General features: G+C 43.4%; 1 protein-coding gene across 4 annotated transcripts in view; it reads right to left on the bottom strand.

The window, feature by feature from the left end:
- MIDEAS (mitotic deacetylase associated SANT domain protein) overlaps nt 1-20,311 on the bottom strand; it is a 93,022-nt gene that overhangs the window by 17,188 nt on the left and 55,523 nt on the right. For all 4 annotated transcript variants that reach the window (XM_081313993.1, XM_081313996.1, XM_081313995.1 and 1 more), the window contains 6 exons: nt 15,902-16,213; nt 14,610-14,952; nt 14,126-14,192; nt 9,166-9,308; nt 4,113-4,216; nt 936-1,011 (listed from right to left, as the gene is read on the bottom strand). In XM_081313993.1, coding sequence (XP_081170119.1) covers nt 936-1,011; nt 4,113-4,216; nt 9,166-9,308; nt 14,126-14,192; nt 14,610-14,952; nt 15,902-16,213 — 1,045 coding nt within the window. The remainder of the gene's footprint in view (nt 1-935; nt 1,012-4,112; nt 4,217-9,165; nt 9,309-14,125; nt 14,193-14,609; nt 14,953-15,901; nt 16,214-20,311) is intronic.

Here is a 20,311-nt window from a genome sequence, read left to right as displayed (position 1 = left end):
TGTACATAACGTACATTCAGGTTAGTTGTTCTAGGAGGGATTTCCAGCAACTGTCCACAATACATTTTCTTCCCATGCTCTCACTTTACCTGTCACAGAGAAAGTGAACAAAATCTATTTAAATGAATTAAGATTTGACAGAGATCAGAAGGATTGCTGTCAAGGGATTTCCTTATCCTCAGAAGTCCTCAAAGACACCTTCAGATTGCCAAACTTCCTGCACTACTATCTTCTTTCCAGAAAGATCCTGGCTACAGATAAACCTGGTAATCCTCTATGTTATATTAGATGAAGTGAGAAGCATAAATATCATAGTGTGACCTCAACATTCATTTGCTTTTCAGAGAACTGTTGAAAACCACAAAATTTGTGTCCATTTTTTTTCTTTAGCAGGGATGAAACCATCAGTAGGATTTTTTTTCTATGTGGTAAAACCAGCTGAGATTACAGAAACAGCCAATGCCTCTAAACCCTAATATTCTAAATTTTGCTATTCTCTGGAAATGCTGGCCTACAAGTTCCAGAATTCCTAGTCATGTGACTACTAATTCTGGGAGTTGTAGTCCAATCTACTTCAGAGGCAGCAGGTTGGAGACACCTTGTATGCACAAATGTATTTCAATTATACTTAAGATTCCTTAAACATAAAATTGTCCCTTATTAATAGCCTGATTCATCTTTTCACAATTCCCTATGTATGCACATATGCACAGTAGACCAGAAAATGTATTTACAACATTATTTCTAAAAGTAAACTGCGTTAAAGCCAACCATAGCTTAAATTGGAGAATAGCAGTATCCTAAGATGAAGAAATTATCTCCTGTATGTAAAAATGTTCCTCAAATTTACCAGGGTGATGATTCTAAAATTTTCTTATGCCTAAAAAATTAGGAAGAAGAGAAGAAACAGCAGCTACTATCTTATTGCAGCATACCAGTGTAGTGGTAATCTGCCAGCGGGTGGCTCGGAGAATGCACTGATTTCTTCAGCAACATTTTGGTCAAAGTAGCCTGAAGGGAGAAAAAAACCCAGTTTCAGCTCAAATAATAAAACTTGAACAAGCTCTCGCTATTTACTAAACATCTTTGATCACTGCTGCTTAATTGCTATGTATATTTAGGGTTTAGGGCCCACCTGATTCGTAAGATTCAGAGTGAATACCGTTGGCTAATTTATCCTTTCAACTAGTCTTTGAAATAAGTGAAGTGACACAGCCCTAGCCTGTTTAACAAGAACAAGGAATCACACAGCACGTTAAAGGCTAACAAGCCTATCAGGACTTTTATCGGGCCAAAGTGCACAAAGCTGCTGCTTCAGAAACTTGCACAAGCCACTGAAAGCCTTTGAGCCGTGAATGATTCTCATTCAAATTTTTATTCATAATCCTCCCAGATATAAACCATTAGGACATTTCAGCAATATAATCACGGTTTATTGTGAGAGGAACTGACTAAGCCTCCTGGAGATTACCCATTTCCTTTCCTCCCTTCCGCTGCAAACTATCGTTGATTTACAGATAGCCCTCATCTTACAACCATTCTTTTAGAGAGCATTCAAAGTTACAACAGCACTGAAAAAAGTGACTTAGGACCAGTCACACTTGGAGGTTTTTAAGAAGAGACTGGACAGCCATATGCCTGAAATGGTATAGGGTTTCCTGCCTGAGCAGGGGGTTGGACTAGATGACCTCCAAGGTCCCTTCCAACTATATATTATTATTATTATTATTATTATTATTATTATTATTATTATTATTATTATTATTATTATTATTATTATTATTATCATCATCATCATCATGCAATCCAAATTTGAGTGCTGGGCAACCGGCATATATATTTACAATGGTTGTAGCATCCCACAGTCATGAGATGGCCATGTGCGACCTTCCCAGTCAGCTTCCGACAAGCAAAATCAAGGAGGGAAGCCAGATACAATCAACAACCATGTGAGTCACTGAACAACCGCAGTGATTCGCTTAACAACTGTGGCAAAAAAGCTAGCAAAATTGCATACGACTCACTTAACAATCGTCTTGTTAGCAAAAGAAATTCTGGTCTCAACTGTAGTCCTAAGTCGACGACTACCTATACTAAGTTTAACATTGGGCTTCTTTAAAAAAACAAAAATTAGCTTTAAATCAACTGTCAATCAAAAGCTAGCTTTAAAAAGCTAACCTATTAATCCAGCAAGAATGACAATCACCCACAATAAAACTGCTGCTAGCAGGTTAAAATAATGGGCTCTAGTGTTGTTAAACTCAAGAACTGAATGCTTTTGCAGGTAGTCTTTGGGTTACAATGGCAAATGGAACCAGAATTGCCACTGCTAAGGGACGTGGTCAAAAAGTGCAACATCACGATTCATTGCTTAATGCCAGTAGTTCTGGTGGCCCCAGTTGCCAATGTTACACGAGGATCATACAGTCATTATCTTAGGATTTCAGGTTCCAACTTCCTTGATTTGGCATGTGAGAAGCTGCCGGAAATTGTGATCACGTGACCGCGGCTCGCTGCAATGTTATAATTGTGAACCAGGCATCGAGCAACCCGGTTGCAATCAAATGATCATGGGGGTGTGGCAACAACTGCAACTACGAGGATTTGTACCCTTTATTGAGCACCATCGCTAGTCTGAACAGCTGTTGAACGATGGTCATTACGCAAGGACCACCTATAATCTCCCTGTTAACTTTTTGGATGACGTAAGGATTGCTAAATATAATGATGTCACAAGAAAACTATGCCTTACCAGTGACATCCAAAAGCATTCCTATAATAAGTCTTATGTACAGGATTACATTTACTCCCTTTTGTTCCTCTTGGGGTTTAGTTTAATCCTATATATAAAAAAGAATTAAATATCTATTCCTAAACTATGTACCTCATTTGATAATGGTGCCTGCTAACTTTTTGCCTAAGAATAACAATTTAAAAAAGAAAATCAAAAAATCTTAAGAGGCCTTAAATCATCATTCTTTGCAGAGTCAGTTAACGCCCATGTTTAATCATGCCCAAGTAAACAGTATTTCACAGCAAGGACATAAATACATGCCAAAATTATTCTAGGCCTTCCAGGAAATCAACAGAATCAAGCACAATGTAGCCACGGATATTTCCAACATCTATTTTTCTCACTGAGAATATTATCAAAAGTTACATACGCTACCTTAATTATTTCTAGTAAAACAATTGCATTACACAGATTTTATAATTCAGTTTCTCCATGATGACACCAATCCCATGCCAATATTAGACAGACAGACCCACTCTTAGAGGGTAACAGATAACCTGAATTTTGTGTATGCTGACAAGACTGCTGCTCCTCAGGGTTTCAGATGAAAGGCTTCCTAGCCCTATAATGAAGGTAGTAGTAGTGGACTGGGAGCATTTTGAACGTAAGGATCTGCTCCAGCATGGGACGGGTAAGACAGCTAAACCATAATGTCATTTATCCAATTCTGCTTATACTAGGAATCCCGTCACTGCAATTAGTAAAACATAGTTTATGGCTTTGCATGTTAAATAAGCCCAAACAATTGTCATTTATTTTTAAAACAAAGTCAAGCAAAGTGTAGCTTTGGAAATATCCCCTGCACTATTAACTTAAAGCAACTTTCCCCAACCTGTTTACAGACGCTGGCTAGGAATACTAACTAGAGGGCAACAGGTTGGGAAGGCTGACCTATCAATAGCAAATGTCTATGCAGCTGAAGTCTTCAAACTGAAGAAGCTTCTGGGATGAGAAGTGAAACGTCTTCAAGGAAAAACTAAGTCCCAATTGCCTTTTGAAAAAGTACCTTTGGGACTACCAATATCAAGTTTATGACGGGCTATAGGCAAATGCATCATGAGCAGCAGAAGGAAAAGGGAAGAAGATACCTAGAAGAACTGCCAGCAGCTCTTGATTTGCCCCCTTCAAATCAGCTATAGGTAAAAGATAGAATGCACTATCTATCACAAATGTATTAACAAGAGGGTAGTAAAACCTCTTATGAAAGTTTGCAAAGCCACTAACTCGGCTCTACAATATTGTTAGTCCTTGCTAGACATCAGAATTATATATTTATCAGCAAATTTTCCAGTCCAATCAGAAGTTGCTGGAGTCTTACCACAATGTCTCCTTTTGCTTCATGTAAGCAGTGAAATGCCAGCTCTTGATTGGTACCACCACCAGGAAATATGCTTGAACACGCAGCTGTTACCAGGTTGTCCACTGTTATATTTAAAAGAAAGTCCCATCGTGTTATGAAATAGACAGATGAAATAAACAACATCCATTTAAGAAGAAAACCAGCAAATATATGTACAATTTGGCTGATGCACACACAGAAAAGCTTCCCATCATTTTGTGATTAATGGTCCCCACTACCTCTTAACTGAAAACCTACTGTCTTCACAATGTGGTTGGATCCTAATATGTCCATCACTTCTGACTACTGGCCATGCTAGCTTGGGTTGATGAATATCAACACTCCATAGAGGACCAAAATGGTCAATTTCCACATTCATATTTCCCAGTAACATGGATTAATCTTGATGTCCTGGTTTTTACTATGATATTGTCATATCCATCCCAGTCCATTCAGGGGCAGAAGAATATATCCATTTTATGAGAAAAGTATGACTGCAGGTCATTTTATCCCTTACAAAATAAGCAGTGGCAATAAAGAGGAAAATATCCAATTAGTTTTGATTTTGCTTTAGAATGTTGGGATCCAGGAGGTAAGAACTACTTCTAAGATTTGCGATGATGGGTATTATATGGGACAGCAAAAGAGAAGAGGGTCAAAAAATACAAAGCATGGCCCTTTTTGAGGCAACCCCTTTAAGCAAGTCAATCACATTATGTTAAATTGCTGCTGGTGTACCTTTCGCCTAGTCACGCAGCAGCAGCCCTGCCTGAGCTTCTCGATGTCCTCTCTGGGTTGGTGGTTGAGTTCCCGAAACTTATAGTTTTGGGGGACTTCAATCTACCATCTCTGGGAGGATCATCTGAGTTGGCTCGGGAGTTCATGGCTTCCATGACGGCCATGGACCTGACGCAAGTAATTTCAGGACCGACTCATGAGGGAGGCCACACCCTTGACCTAGTTTTCTTATCTGGTCAGTGGTTAGATGATCTTGGTGGGGGCTCCCCAATTATTATGCCCCTGTCATGGACCGATCATCACCTCCTGCGGCTGGTCTTCCGTTTTGCCACCCCCCGCCGTGGGTGTGTGGAACCAGTTAGATGGTACCGCCCCAGACGCTATATGGATTCCGCGAGATTCCAGGCAGCGCTGGGGTCCCCACCTGCCTCCCCCACTCACAGCTCGGCAGATGCCTTAGTGGAAGCTTGGGAAAGGGCAGCCACTGAGGCTCTTGACCGAGTTGTACCCTTGCGGCCCCTGACCCGATGCAGATCCCGTCGAGCTCCATGGTTCTCCGCGGAGCTCCGGGAGATGAAGCGCCGGAGACGGGGCCTAGAGAGCGGTTGGAGGTCCAGCCGATCCGAATCCGACCGATTGCGACTAAGAACCCATATTAGGTCTTATCTCGCTGCGATAAGGGTGGCGAGGTCCAATCACTTCGCTACCCTTATCGCGTCCGCAGATAATCGCCCGGCCGCTCTGTTTAGGGTGACTCGCTCCCTCCTTAATCAGGAGGTGAGGGAGGAACCCTTGCAGGGTCGTGCCGAGGAGTTTAACAATTATCTGTCGGACAAAATCACTCGGATTCGGACCGGTCTGGACTCCGACTGGGCAGAGTCTGGCGATCAGGACGCGGGTGGTCTTGTCGATATCACTTGGGAGGAGTTTGATTCTGTGACTCCAGAGGAAGTGGACAGGATTATGGGGAGACTGAGCTCCACCACATGTTTATTGGACCCGTGCCCTTCCTGGCTGGTTTATGCAGCCCGGGAGAGGACACGCAGCTGGTTCCAGGCAGTTATATCAGCTTCTTTGAGTGAGGGTAGCTTCCCTGCCGTCTTGAAAGAGGCGGTGGTGAGGCCCCTCCTCAAGAAGCCTGCCTTGGACCCAGCTGTATTGAACAACTTTCGTCCGGTCTCCAACCTTTGCTTTCTTGCGAAGGTTGTTGAGAGTGTGGTGGCGCATCAGCTCCCTTTGGTCCTGGATGAAGCGGATTATCTAGACCCGTACCAATCGGGTTTCAGGCCCGGGCACAGCACGGAGACGGCATTGGTCGCGCTGGTGAATGATCTCTGGAGGGCTCGGGACAGGGGTCATTCCTCTGTTCTAGCCCTATTAGACCTCTCAGCGGCTTTCGATACCATCGACCATGGTATCCTGCTGCGGCGTCTCAGGGGATTGGGAGTGGGAGGCACGGTTTTACAGTGGTTCTCCTCCTATCTCCAGGGACGCTCGCAGTCGGTGTTGACAGGAGGGCAGAGGTCGACCGCAAGGTCTCTCGTTTGTGGAGTTCCTCAGGGGTCGGTCCTCTCGCCTCTCCTGTTCAACATCTATATGAAACCGCTGGGTGAGATCATTCGTGGCTTTGGAGTTGGGTATCATCAGTACGCTGATGATACCCAGCTTTTTCTTTCTACCCCAAACCACCCCAGTGATGCCCTCAGCGTGATGTCCCGTTGCCTGGAGGCGGTTCGGGTCTGGATGGGGAGGAACAGACTTCAACTCAACCCCGACAAGACCGAGTGGCTTTGCATACCTTCATCCCGGGTCTATTCGGATATTCCATCTCTTTCTATGGGGGGTGAATTATTACCCCCCGTAGATAGGGCTCGCAACTTGGGAGTCCTCCTAGATTCGCGGCTTACCTTGGAAGATCACATGGTGGCCGTGACTAAGGGGGCTTTCGCCCAGGTTCGCCTGGTGCGCCAGTTGCGGCCCTATCTAAGCCGGGATGATTTATGCACGGTCACTCACGCGCTCGTGACCTCTCGTCTAGACTACTGCAACGCTCTCTACATGGGGCTTCCCTTGAGGACCACCCGGAGGCTCCAACTGGTACAGAATGCAGCCGCGAGAGTTGTGTTGGGAGTCTCCCGATACTCCCACGTGACACCTCTGCTCCGTGAGCTGCATTGGTTGCCAGTTGTCTTCCGGGTGAGATTCAAGGTGCTAGTAATGGTGTTCAAAGCCCTCCATGGCATGGGGCCGGAGTACCTCAGGGAACATCTGCTGCCGGCATCAAGCTCCCTGCGCCCTGTGCGTTCCCACAGAGAGGGCCTCCTCAGGGTGCCACCGGTCAGAGAATGCCGTCTGGTGGCCCCCAGGGGGAGATCCTTCTCTGTGGGCGCCCCGGAGCTATGGAACCAGTTACCGGTTGAGCTCCGGACGGCGCCCGATCTGCGCTCCTTTCGCCGCGATCTGAAAACATACTTGTTCGAGCAAGCCGGCCTGGCCTGAGGGGGGATTGGTGGGGTTTTTTATCATTTTTATTGGGGTTTTTACTATGTATCAATTGTATTTTAATCGGGCATGCATTTAATTATCTTTTAATTTTTGTAAATTTCTGTGTTTTATTCTTGCCCTGAGTCCTTCGGGAGAAGGGCGGTATAGAAATGATAATAAATTAAATTAAAATTAAATTTAATACTAATGGCATCTTTATGACCTACTGACTTTATGACCCAATAGTATAACTTAGCTAATATTTTACTTGCCTACTAGCATTTGGGGACAGTATCTGACACCGCATGAATTTTTTCTCATTTAACACTCTGCCCGTGTCTGTCTAATTTTTACTAAAGCTATTTAAAGAGAGTATAAAAACAAACACAAATATAAGATAAGGAAAAAAGCGAAAAAGAAAGCAGAGGAAGAAAAAAGTACAAAAATGAAAAAAAGTTAAAGAAAAATAAAAAAGAAAGTGGCTTCCAATATTCTTCACAGCAGGTATATTTTAACCTCTCTCTAAATTTATATTATAATACTCTTATTTCTGAAATCCATACCATCTAGTCATCAAACATAATCACAAGTTCACTTTTCATTTTTATACAAAAAAAAAACATCTAGAATCTTCTCTGTAGTTTCAACAATGGAGCAGATTTTGAGGAGGGAGATGAGCTGCAGGAAGAGAAGCTGCCAGCGGGAGACCCCAATTTGATTTTTATTGACTGACTTTTAAAAAAGTCTGGTCAGACTAGAGAAGGAGAAGGAGAACATCAAGAGGATGAAGATGGACAGATAGACGAGAATGGTACAGGAGGAGATCAAGATGCAACTCTTTTGGATGATCCTAGAGAACAGAGGGTGACGCGTGCTGCCTTAAAACGCTCAAAAAAGAAAAGAAAATAGGTCTAGTAGAAATCTATGGAACTTCCACAACATACTGATAGTCAAGTGGTAGTTGTGTTTTTAAGAGTTTTGGGATGATATGTATGGTAACAGAATCTTTAATTTGGAATTAATGGACAATTTATTACAGAGGAAGAGGAAGAAAGTTTTGTGGGTTAATGTGGGTTAATTTGTGTAAGAACTATCTATTATAGCCTATTTTGGCTAGAGAGGTTAATAGGGATAGGTGTTTGTGATGTGTAAATGAGAATATGTTTAGGAAATAGTGAATTGTGGAAGAACATAGATGGGAATGACGCTAGTTTTCTTTTATTTTAGTTCTTTATACACATTTAGTATTATTAAGGATTGGTTTACTCTATATAAGCTAGAGAGTGATGGATTTTAGAATTTATAATTGTTAGTATATGATTGTTTATGATTGCTTTTTAGATATATACCTTGTATTTTGCTCTGGGAAGTCGGGGGGGGGAGGGGGGGAGGAGGGGAAGTAGGGGGGGGGAGGCAGGGGAGGGAGGAGGGAGAGGGGGAGGGGGGGGATAGGGGGGAGGTAGGGAGGGGAGGAGGGAGGGGGAAGGGGGGGTTTAAAGGAAAACTGTATTTTAAAACTTTTCAATAAAAAAGTCTGGTCAGACTTTATGTGCTTCTGATAAAGTTAAATGTTTTTTTAAAACGTGGGACAAAATCACAAAGAATAATAATTTTCAATTATTACAATTACTCTCAGGTTTTCCACTTTCACAACGATTTTCCATTTACAGTTCCTTGCTCTGGTGCAAGCTTTAATATATACAGCGAATCAAAGGCCAACAACTGAGTTGACTATCCAGTCACTTTTAGATGTTCTATGGCCCTCCCTCCTTGTTTTCATGGCCATTCAGATATAGATATATAAATTTACCATTCTCCTGGATTGCTGAATTATTTTCCAGTTCCTCCCAGGGCTGCCACACCAATTGCTCCTTGGCCACATCAGAGGCTGCCAGAGATCGATCTCGAAGCAGTGGGATTTCTGCTTGAAAACGAGGCCCCACATTGATCCGCCTTGAACAATAAATGAATACCAACACAGTGATACACCAAAGCACAGCCTGCTTATCTGAAACAAAGGACAGTTTCACGGGTGACCATGATGTGAAATAGATACAATAAATCTGTTCCCAGATTTATTTCAACCATTTCAACTGCCTCCAAATAAAAGATTCTTCTTTTCTACTCTTAGCAAGCCAACACATGCTAATTAGGAGAAATGTTTTAAAAATAGAAAACAAAAATTCAGAAGCTGTCAATAAAGAAAACAACTGTAATCTATTTACTTACATGTAAGAAGACCCAAATATGGCAAATTTCTTCACACATGCTTTTATCATTCTATACAACTCATCTGCTATGTGATAATTGCTAAATATGTTGTTAAAATACTAAGTGATAATTATGGGAAATTCAAGGGACCAGTCGAAGACAGGACTGCTTGTTAAATCTGCATATCAGACTTAACTTTAACTCTAGTGCCTGAAGCTTAAATCATTGCTAAACTATTCCATCTATTTAATGGACTTGGGCAGGTATCACCATTGCCTATTTGACAAGTCCAGTATCAGCAAGAGCATCCCAAGCCCCTTGCTAGAACAAGAGGAATATGCAACACGTACACATTTAAACAATTTCCTCAACAGATATAAAAATGAATGTAGGAGAGTATGTGTGCTTATGACAGACGCATATTCAAAATGCATTTGTAGCAGGACTGTAATCTGCCATCTACAAACAAATATGGCTAAACGATATTACAAATAAACATAACGCATGCTGAGTTCCTAAGTTATTTTAAAGAAGAAGAGATAAATCTATTAGTCTGAAAACTGGCTTAGTTACAAATATTAACAATATTATCCTGGAATTATTCAGGGAGTGTTTTGCTTCTAAAAGTGTTTCTTTTAAGCCTTGAAAGGGTTTGGAATTCTCTACCAAGACTCTTAAGAACGATCAGCTGTAGTGTTTAAGAACAGTTTCTATCTACAGATACTGTTGATGGACCAGGACTAAGGCTCCTGATCATAGGCTCCTGCTACAAACTGCAATTATGTCAAGATGACAACATGAACACACATCCCAACTTCTGATAGAAATATGGTACACTGTGAGGTTTGTTTCATGACATCTTGATGCATGTGTGTCACTCCCTATTCTTACTCTGTCATGGATGCCTATGTTCCTAATAAAGCCTTCATTCATTCTACATTCTTGCTCAATCACATATCCATTTCTGTGGGAAATCAGGAGAGAAAAAATGCTGGGCTCAGTCATTCCCTCTACTCAAAGCCATTAGCATCAGGTCAAAGGAAAGAGATTTTAACAGGCGTATGATTAAATGCTTAATTAGAACACCAAATAAAATGTCTTTTTTAAAAAAACATATCAGCAAGATAGCAAGTTAATTTCTTATCTGGGTGACTTCAACCTGCCATCACTGGGAGGGTCGTCGGAGTTAGCTCGGGAGTTCATGGCTTCCATGACAGCCATGGGCCTGACCCAGGTTATTGAGAGCCCGACTCATGAGGGGGGTCACACTCTTGACCTGGTGTTTCTGTCTGGACAGTGGTTGGATGATCTGGGAGGGGGTTCTCCGTCCATCACCCCTCTGTCATGGTCAGACCATTACCTCCTGAGGCTAGTTTTCCGTCATGCCATCCCCCGCCGCTGGGCGGCGGAGCCGACCAGGTGGTTCCGCCCCAGGCGCCTAATGGACCCAGATCGGTTCCAGAGGGCGCTTGGGCCTATACCTATCACCCTTACCCACAGCCCAGTCGATGCCCTGGTGGAGGCCTGGGAAACGGCAGCCACCAGGGCACTCGACTGCGTTGTACCCATGCGACCTCTGACCCGACGCAGATCCCGTTGGGCCCCATGGTTCTCTGTGGAGCTCCGGGAGATGAAGCGTCGGAGACGAGGTCTAGAGAGCGGTTGGAGATCCAGCCGATCCGAATCCGACCGATTGCAGTTAAGAACCTTCATAAGGTCTTATCTTGCGGCGATAAGGACGGCGAAGTCTAACTACTTTGCCGCCCTTATCGCGTCCGCAGATAATCGCCCGGCCGCCCTGTTTAGGGTGACTCGCTCCCTCCTTAACCAGGAGGTGAGGGAGGATCCCTTGCAGGGACGAGCCGAGGAGTTTAGTCATCATCTGACGGACAAAATCGCTCGGATCCGGACCGGCTTGGACTCTGACTGGGCAGAGTCTGATGTGGAGGAATCAGGCGGTCTTGAGCACGTTATCTGGACTGAGTTCGACCCTGTTTCCCCTGATGATGTGGACAGGATCATGGGGAGACTGAGCTCCACCACCTGTTTGTTGGATCCGTGCCCCTCCTGGCTAGCTTATGCGGCTCGGGAGGGAACACGAGGCTGGTTCCATGCAGTAATAACTGCTTCTTTGAAGGAGGGTGTCTTCCCTGCCGCCTTGAAGGAGGCGGTGGTGAGACCCCTCCTCAAGAAGCCTGCTTTGGACCCGGCTGTTTTAAACAACTATCGTCCAGTCTCCAACCTTCGCTTCCTGGCGAAGGTTGTTGAGAGTGTGGTGGCGCATCAGCTCCCTCTGTTCCTGGAGGAAACTGATTATCTGGACCCGTACCAATCGGGCTTCAGGCCCGGACACAGCACGGAGACGGCATTGGTCGCGCTGGTGAATGATCTCTGGAGGGCTAGGGACAGGGGTTGCTCCTCTGTCCTGGTCCTATTAGATCTCTCAGCGGCCTTCGATACCATCGACCATGGTATCCTGCTGCGGCGTCTCAGGGGGTTGGGAGTGGGAGGCACCGTCCTACGGTGGTTCTCCTCCTACCTCCAGGGCCGCTCGCAGTCGGTGTTGACAGGAGGGCAGAGATCCGCCCCGAGGTCTCTCATTTGTGGTCCCTCAGGGGTCGGTTCTCTCGCCCCTCCTGTTCAACATCTACATGAAGCCGCTGGGCGAGATCATTCGTGGTTTTGGGGTGGGGTATCACCAGTACGCTGATGATACCCAACTTTTTCTTTCCACCCCGAACCAACCCAGTGATGCCCTCTCCGTGATGTCCCGGTGCCTGGAGGCGGTTCAGGTCTGGATGGGGAGAAACAGGCTTCGTCTCAATCCCGCCAAGACTGAGTGGCTGTGCATATCGGCGTCTTGGGTTAACCAAGTTATTCCACCTTTAACGATGGGGGGTGAGGTGTTACCCCCCGTTGATAGGGCTCGCAACTTGGGCGTCCTCCTGGATTCACGGCTCAATTTTGAAGATCACATAGGAGCCGTGACCAGGGGGGCTTTTGCACAGGTTCGCCTGGTGCGCCAGTTGCGTCCCTATCTGGACCGAGACGCCCTACGCACAGTCACTCATGCGCTTGTGACCTCCCGTTTGGACTACTGTAACGCTCTCTACATGGGGCTGCCCTTGAAGACCACTCGGAGGCTTCAACTGGTGCAGAATGCGGCCGCGCGAGTTGTAATGGGGGTTTCCCGATACTCCCATGTAACACCTCTACTCCGCGAGCTGCATTGGCTTCCGGTTGCCCTCCGGGTGAAATTCAAGGTGCTGGTTATCACCTATAAAGCCCTACATGGCCTGGGTCCGGGTTATTTGAGGGAACACCTGCTGCCGGCATCAAACGCCCTTCGCCCAGTGCGCTCTCACAGGGAGGGTTTGCTCAGGGTTCCGCCGGTGAGAGATTGCCGGCGGATGACACCCAGGGATAGGGCCTTCTCAGTGGGAGCGCCTGCCCTCTGGAACCAGCTGCCGGTAGAGTTGAGGACTGCTCCCGACCTCCGATCATTCCGCCGGGGCCTGAAGACCTGGCTCTTTGAGCTCTCGGGCCCAGGCTGAGGAGAAAATTTTAACTGGGGTTTTAATGTACAGGGTGAATTTAATGCTTTTTAATTGGTTTTAACTTTTGTATGTTTTGATTTTTAATTCCCTGTAAACCGCCCTGAGTCCTCAGGGAAAGGGCGGTATACAAATGCAAATATTATTAAATTAAATTAAATTATCTACATATGAATATGGAGATTCTCAGTCATCCAGATCATGGTTGTCCCAAAGTGCTTTTTCAAAAGGCAACTGGACTTTGTTTTTCCTTGAAGACATTTCGCTTCTCATCCAAGGAGCTTCTTCAGTTCTGACTTTGTACTGAGATTCACTCCCACAAATTCTCGAGTTATGAATGGAATGGGCAGGCTCCATTACACTTGTAAATCGAGGACTACCTATATAATTAGAAGTGTCTCTACATTGAAATGGTGCTATGAACTATAATTTTTATTTTGCCTGCTTCTCCATACTGATGAATAATGTCTGGTATTCAAACTTAATAGTTCCATGAATGAAGGTCTTTAATAAAGCCTGTTTCAAGGTACAATAGTGAAGAAAAATCATTTTTGGCATATGGATCAGATTGCCCTGGGTAGGAAGGTACGGTATGGGAAGCAGTACCAGGCAGACATTCTTGCCATATAATCCTGGCCCCCTCATACACACACATATACACAAATACATTCATTTACACTATGAGTAGGGAGTTGGTGACTCTCCAGCTGATATAACTCTCAGCATCCTCATCATGGGCCACATTGTCAGAAACTATTGAAAGTTGCAGTTAAGTAGCATCTTGAGGCCTCCATATCCCTTATGGAGGACTTCACACCCTTCCTTCTCATTTCAGCTCTTCAACTGAGCTGGGAGGTCTAACTGAATAGAAGAACATCTTCCTTCCTTCCTGGGCTAACAGAAGCTAAAGTTCTCTGGAATTAAATTAGGAAAACGACTTCTCATACGACCAAGGACACAACTCTATCACTGAACAATGGCTCTATTTTTTCAATTGAAACTTACGGTTCAATGCTGACAGGAGTGCACTCTCCCATTACTGAGAGGACAGGTGGTGTGGCTTCTGTACTGTCTACAAAAAAAATCATTTAATTAAACATATAATCCAATGTATCTAAAAGACTGATGATGATGTACTAAGTTATATATAACTGTCATCTCAATACATAAGACAAGATAGGAACTTAAAGCCATTGCTTACCAAGATCATATTTTGATTATACCTTGCACATAATTACCCTGGTATAAACAAATCTTCCCCAACCTGGCACCCTCCAGATGCACTGGCAATGCCCAGAATTCCCAGCCAATCATCCTGGAAATAGTAATGTAACTGGAGAACACCATGATGAGAGCCTAGCTAAGCGGAACCCAAGATACTTCAGCCTGAACAAACTTTCCAATTTATGACAATTATCTACAACTGTCATCTATTATCCACTCCTGGCAATCCTCCCATCCCAACCAAGAACATTGTCCAGAAACTTACTAGATCTGAGTAGGGTCCTGTGTGCAGCTTTTGGAGTCATTGGAGGTGGAATTGCACTACCAGTAGCAGAAAGGAAAGCATGGAAATATAGTCCTGAGCCCTCTCGTACTGGGCTGAGAATGGGCGGGGGAGTGTAAGGAGGTAACTCAAAGTTCCTATCAGAAGGGTGATCAGCCAGACGGACAGGTGAACGCAAGTGGCTTTGGTATGGTGTGATATTGGAATAGACTGGTGGAGCAATGAAGGTGCCAGCTTTGGGGGGTATGAAAAGAGGCTCCGGTCTCGGTCGTTGTTTTGGCTTTCGTGGAAAACCATCCGCTTCTTTTGGAGCAGCGCCTTCATGCTATATAAACATATAGAAAAAGAAATACACTTTGTTTCTCACAGAGGAAAACATTTTATGTCTCAAAATCTTCCCGGCATCTCTGAAACAATGAACTGTCCCCTCATGTTCCTCTGTTCACCGAAATCTCTTCCCCACAAAGGGAAAGGGAGAAGGTTTTCTCTTTCTTCTGCCCTGCTTGGTAAACGTGGGATATAAATCAAACTAAATAAAAATAAGCCACTCTGGGGCACAGAGGACTGTGTGTGAAAGAACTGTTCAGGAACGGGGACACGTAAACCAACCAGCCAAAATATACTAGCATTTTCTTTGTTGGTTTTATCAGAACTCGGGGCACGATGGCTCTACGCTTAAAGACACTGGGCTTATCAGTTGGGAAGCTGAAAGCCTGGGTTTGAGACCCAAGCTCCTACATGCCCCAGCTCCTACCCACCTAGCAGTTCGAAAGCATGCAAATGTGAGTTGATAAACAGGTATCACTTTGGTGGGAACGCAACAATGTTCCATGAGCCTCAGTGTACAATCATGCTGGCCATATGACCACGTAAGAGACTTTGGACAATGCTGGCTCCCTCGGCTAAGAAACAGAGAGGATCTCTGCCTTCTACAGTCAGATACGACTAGACAGGGGAAACCTTTACCTATCAGAACTAGGTCAATATTATTCTGCTATTTCTGTAACATTATCAAATTATACTGCATCTTTTAAAGAGGAAAAAAAAAGAGGTCCCACATGAAACCAAAGCAAACTGTCTACGACAGCCAGATGTTCAGTGAAGAGCAGCCCACCAACCTCTTTAGTCAATGGCGCCACTGTTAAAGTACTTATCCTGTTTCCTAAGACTAAGAGAGAATGGTCTTGGGAAGGCTGACTGTTGACATAAAGGGAAATGTGTGCGGGAAGATTAACATCTCTAGCTCAGAGGATTTATATAGCCCCCAACTCTACCTGAGTTGATGTGTCCATATTCAAATTACGATTGGACCTCCTCCGGGTGACAATCACAGAAGGCTTGCTGTCTGCAATCCCATGATCATTAACTAGGAACCGCTGCTGCTTCCCATCCTCGCCCTTTTCCCTGGTGGTATCTTGAGCATCCAGCTTCTTCACTGGCACAGACACGGGAATAATGAGAGGCACATGGCTGTTATCCTCCCGGACTCTCTTTGGGGCTGGGGAAGAGCTGGCAAATTCTACAACACTTCTTGGTGCAGCTGCTGTTGCTTCACTCTTGTTTTTTTCTTCTGACATTTCAGATTCCTGAAATCAAAGAAAAGCATGTGCACATTAAAGTATTTGGTCTTTGACAATAACACACTGAAAACTGATATTGTCACCTTCCAGTGAGCAAGGGAAGTAAATCAGCCTTCCTTTCAATAGATAACATCTCACACTGTATCAAGTCATGGATTATTTTAAGCATGATTTGCTAAAAAAGCAATTCTTCACTTATAGTTAAATATAAACTACAAACATATCAAGCTAAGCCAAAAACAAATGATATCTTTGCAATGCAGGCAAAAGCTAAAGATGGGGACATTAGCCTTCAAACAACAGAACTAGGTCAAAAAGAAGTTTCACTTCCGGTGGCGACGCGACGCTGAAAGACAGCCGTTTTCGGGCTGCCCGCTCCGCAGCTGTGTTTTTCCATCGTAAACAGCGCCGATCAGCTGTTTAGATGGATTTGAAGCCCCCTCCTCGGGAGAAGAGGAGGGGGTGAGGCCCCAGGTAGGGGTTGAGCTCTCCGGGGCCGCCTGAGATGAGAGCTTGGGCGGCTGAAGGATGAGCCCCCCCGAAGCCTGGGTTGCTCCGAGCTGCGCAGCGCCTCTGCTCTGGGATTTTTGGAGCAGAGCCAGGCGTTAGCAACCACCCCTGCCAAAAGGAAATACTTCTGATTATCAAGATGCAGGCAGAGCGGTACAGGAGGTCAAGGTGAAGTGGACTCATTATTTTTACTCTCTAGCTCAATGGATTTTATAGCTTTAAAGTGAAAGTGCGTAATAAGTGAAAGTGGGGGAAGATGGCGGCTAAAACTTCTAAAGCTCTTCGGAATGCGGGGTCTTCCCTGGTGCAAGAGACCTCATTGCAAGCTTTGCTTCCTCCTGCATCTCCCCCGGTATTGACGCTTAAGGATTTACAAGACGCTCTTGGAAAGCATGCACAATTGATGTCTGATATGATGGATGAAAAGTTGAAAAAGCTGGAGGAGAAAATGGAGGAGAAAATGGAGAAATTGGAGAAGACGATGGAAGAGAAGCTGAGAGCAATGAGGGTGGACATCTTGTCTATGGTTGAATCCGTAGCTGAATGTGTGCTACAGCTGGATATAAAAGTGGAGGATCTCAGTCAAAAGAACTCTATATTAGAAGCAAAGGTATTAGAAAATGAAAATATAAGGGATAAAATGGACGATGAATTGAGCCTTGTTCAGTATAATCAGATGCAGTATGCTATTAGAATTAGGGGTTTAAAGGAGAATGGTAAAGAAGATTTAAAGCAGCTGATTTCTGAGGCTCTGGAAGGGGTACTGGGCCAGTCAGCATCTGAAATTGAGGGAAATATGGACAAAGTTTTTCGTGTAAATTCATGGATTGCAAGACAGAGAAAGTTACCCAGAGATGTGGTGGTCTATTTTACAAAGAGAGTAATTAGAGATGAAGTCATTCAAGCTGCTTATGATACTAATTTGGTAGTGGCTGAGCAAGAAGTTTTGGTTTTAAAAGAGATCCCTCCGAAGATCCTAAGGAGAAGGAAAGATTTTGCATTTCTAGTACAGGAACTTAAGAAACGTGATATTAAGTTTAGATGGGAGATTCCAGTTGGATTGGTGGCGACGCACGAAGGTAAAAGACATCGTTTGGTTACTGTGGCTCAGGCACGTGATTTTTATAGTAATGTGTTAAAAGCAACCCCCCTATCATCTTTGGAAGCTGCAAAAGGATACGGTGTGGGAAAGCTTCAAGATGTTGTAGATAGACAGACAGAGGACAATGGTGTTGGAGGGGATCAAGTCACAGTCTCATCGGTTGCTGCAGGAGGCCAGAAGATGACGCGCGCCGCCCTAAGAAGAGCGAGACGAGAGCAAGAGCAAGACCAGCAGAAAGTTATGGAATCTTCAAAGTGTGCTTACAGTGAAGATGTGGGAGGAGAGCGGTCTAAAGAAGTTTTGGGGGTCATGACAGAGGTGCTCCAAAAGTTTTGGGGCGTTAAGATTGCTGATTAAATTTTTAGATTAGAATGTCAATGGAGTAAAATTATTATAGAGGAGAAAGAAAGTTTTTTTTTTTAATATTTCACACAATTTAAGATTGATGTTATTTGCTTGCTAGAAAAGTATATTAGGGTTATGGACTTAAAGTATGTGTTGAACTAAGAATGGGTATGTAAGCTCCTAATTAACAACAAGTTGTCTTAGAGATTGCCTAAATCTTTTTTTTTACATATACTCTTTTTATTTGAACTTTTATTTGAACTTAAGGATGATTTGGAACTGCGAGACATTTGGCGTGATACATGCAAGAACTATTTTTGATCATAGTTTAGTTTGGTCGGAGATTATTAAGATTAACAGAGATAGGCGCTTTTGGCGCGTAACTGAGAATTTGTTTGGAAATTAGAGAAAGGTGGGAGAATGCAAATAGCAGGTGAAAGTTTTTTTTTCTTTTTTTTTTTTTTGAAATTAATATGAATAAGGACTGGGATTAAGAAAATTTATTTTGAGTAAAGCTCTTTTTCTGTTTTCCTCTTTTTCTTTTCTACTTTATTTGTAATATTAATATTGTTTGTACTCATTTTATATGAGCTAGAGAGAGATAGAATTTATAGTTTATTGTTGATAACATAGGGGTGTTTATGTTTTTTTTTTCGATTTTATGCCCTGTATTTAGCTCTGGGAAGTCGGGGGGGGAGGAGGGAGTGGGGGAGAGGGATAGGGAGGGTTGGATAGGGGTGGGGGAGGGGGGGATTAAAGTCAAAATGTATTGTAAAACTTTTTAAATAAAATAAAAAAAAAGAAGTTTCACTGTTCAGAAACACAAAAGTTAAAAATTGTGACGATAAAAAGTTGAATACAACCATTCATAATATAAAATATGGGCACTTAATCCTCAATCCTTTTCCTCCAGCCATTGGGTATATATTCCTTACCAATTACACTACTGCTTGTTTATGTACAGTACCATGGCTTGATAACTTTAAAACAGCTTACAAAATTAACATAATAAAATCACAACAAACCATATCAAAATGCATAGGAACCAAATCACTTTCTGATTAATTTGTGTTTTGTTTTGTTTTTCACTCTTGTAATGGAAAGGTGGCTATTTGAAATCCATAAATAATTAAGGGCCATTCTCTTAAAGTTCATTGGTGACCAACAGCTTTTTCATGAAGAAGGGACTTTGCAAAACGGGTGGACTTTGCAAAATGACCTACATTCCTCTCTTACTCTTATGGAATATTTCTTATAGGGCTAGTGACAGTAGATGGCACTCTGGCAGGCACAGAAGCTTGGATGTGCATTTATACTCTCCTTAGATGTTCTCCAGATGGTTTTATCACACTCATTGTGTATTCTGGGAATATTCTTTTGGACTGTATCATTTTAGTGAAGAATGGCACAGGCAAATGGCAGTACTATATAATGGGTAATATCTGGTGCTTTTCATGTAAAGATTACTGCATAAGCACCCCTTTGTGTGTAATGAAACACATCCAACATTAGGATGACCCATGCTTTTTGATCTGGCTCTAACTATATTATGAATAACTTTCAATGCAGCTTCCAAAATTTTGCACCCTTCCACCCAACATGCCTAAAATAAAACGCTTTCTTCTTCAGCATCTAGTTTGAAATGACCTTAAAGCTCAGCTTAATGTTTCAAGCAAAGTAATCCACTTTACATGTATGCACCCAAGCAACTGCAAGCCACAAGCTTATGCAGCACTTTATCCTTTACTCCTTTACAAAAGGAGGTAGCCAGAAACTTCCAACGTTTGTTGAGTGAATCTGGCCAATGCTGGTGTGCAGGAGTGCTGTTACTCTAAAATTACTCTTCTAGGAAAGAAATAATTTCATCATGGAAACAAAAATCATATTATTTCACGCATAATTGGGTGAACGTGCACAAACGTTTGGAACACTACATTGTAATTACTTATATGCAATGCAATGGAGATTGAGGAGTAGGATATACTATTATGTAATGTACTGGTGATACACATAATAGAATACCCAGGTATTCCTCTTATTGTATCTAAACATAAAATGAAACCAACATGGTACTTTCTATACCTGTCTTTGCTAGCCTTCCCAATTTGCCCTATTGCAATATTTCTGAAATCAGACTCTCGTAATTT

Source organism: Vipera berus (assembly GCF_964194415.1).
Source record: "Vipera berus genome assembly, chromosome: 1".
Classification (NCBI taxonomy): domain Eukaryota; kingdom Metazoa; phylum Chordata; class Lepidosauria; order Squamata; family Viperidae; genus Vipera; species Vipera berus.
This window is presented reverse-complemented; position numbering and strand designations above follow the sequence as displayed.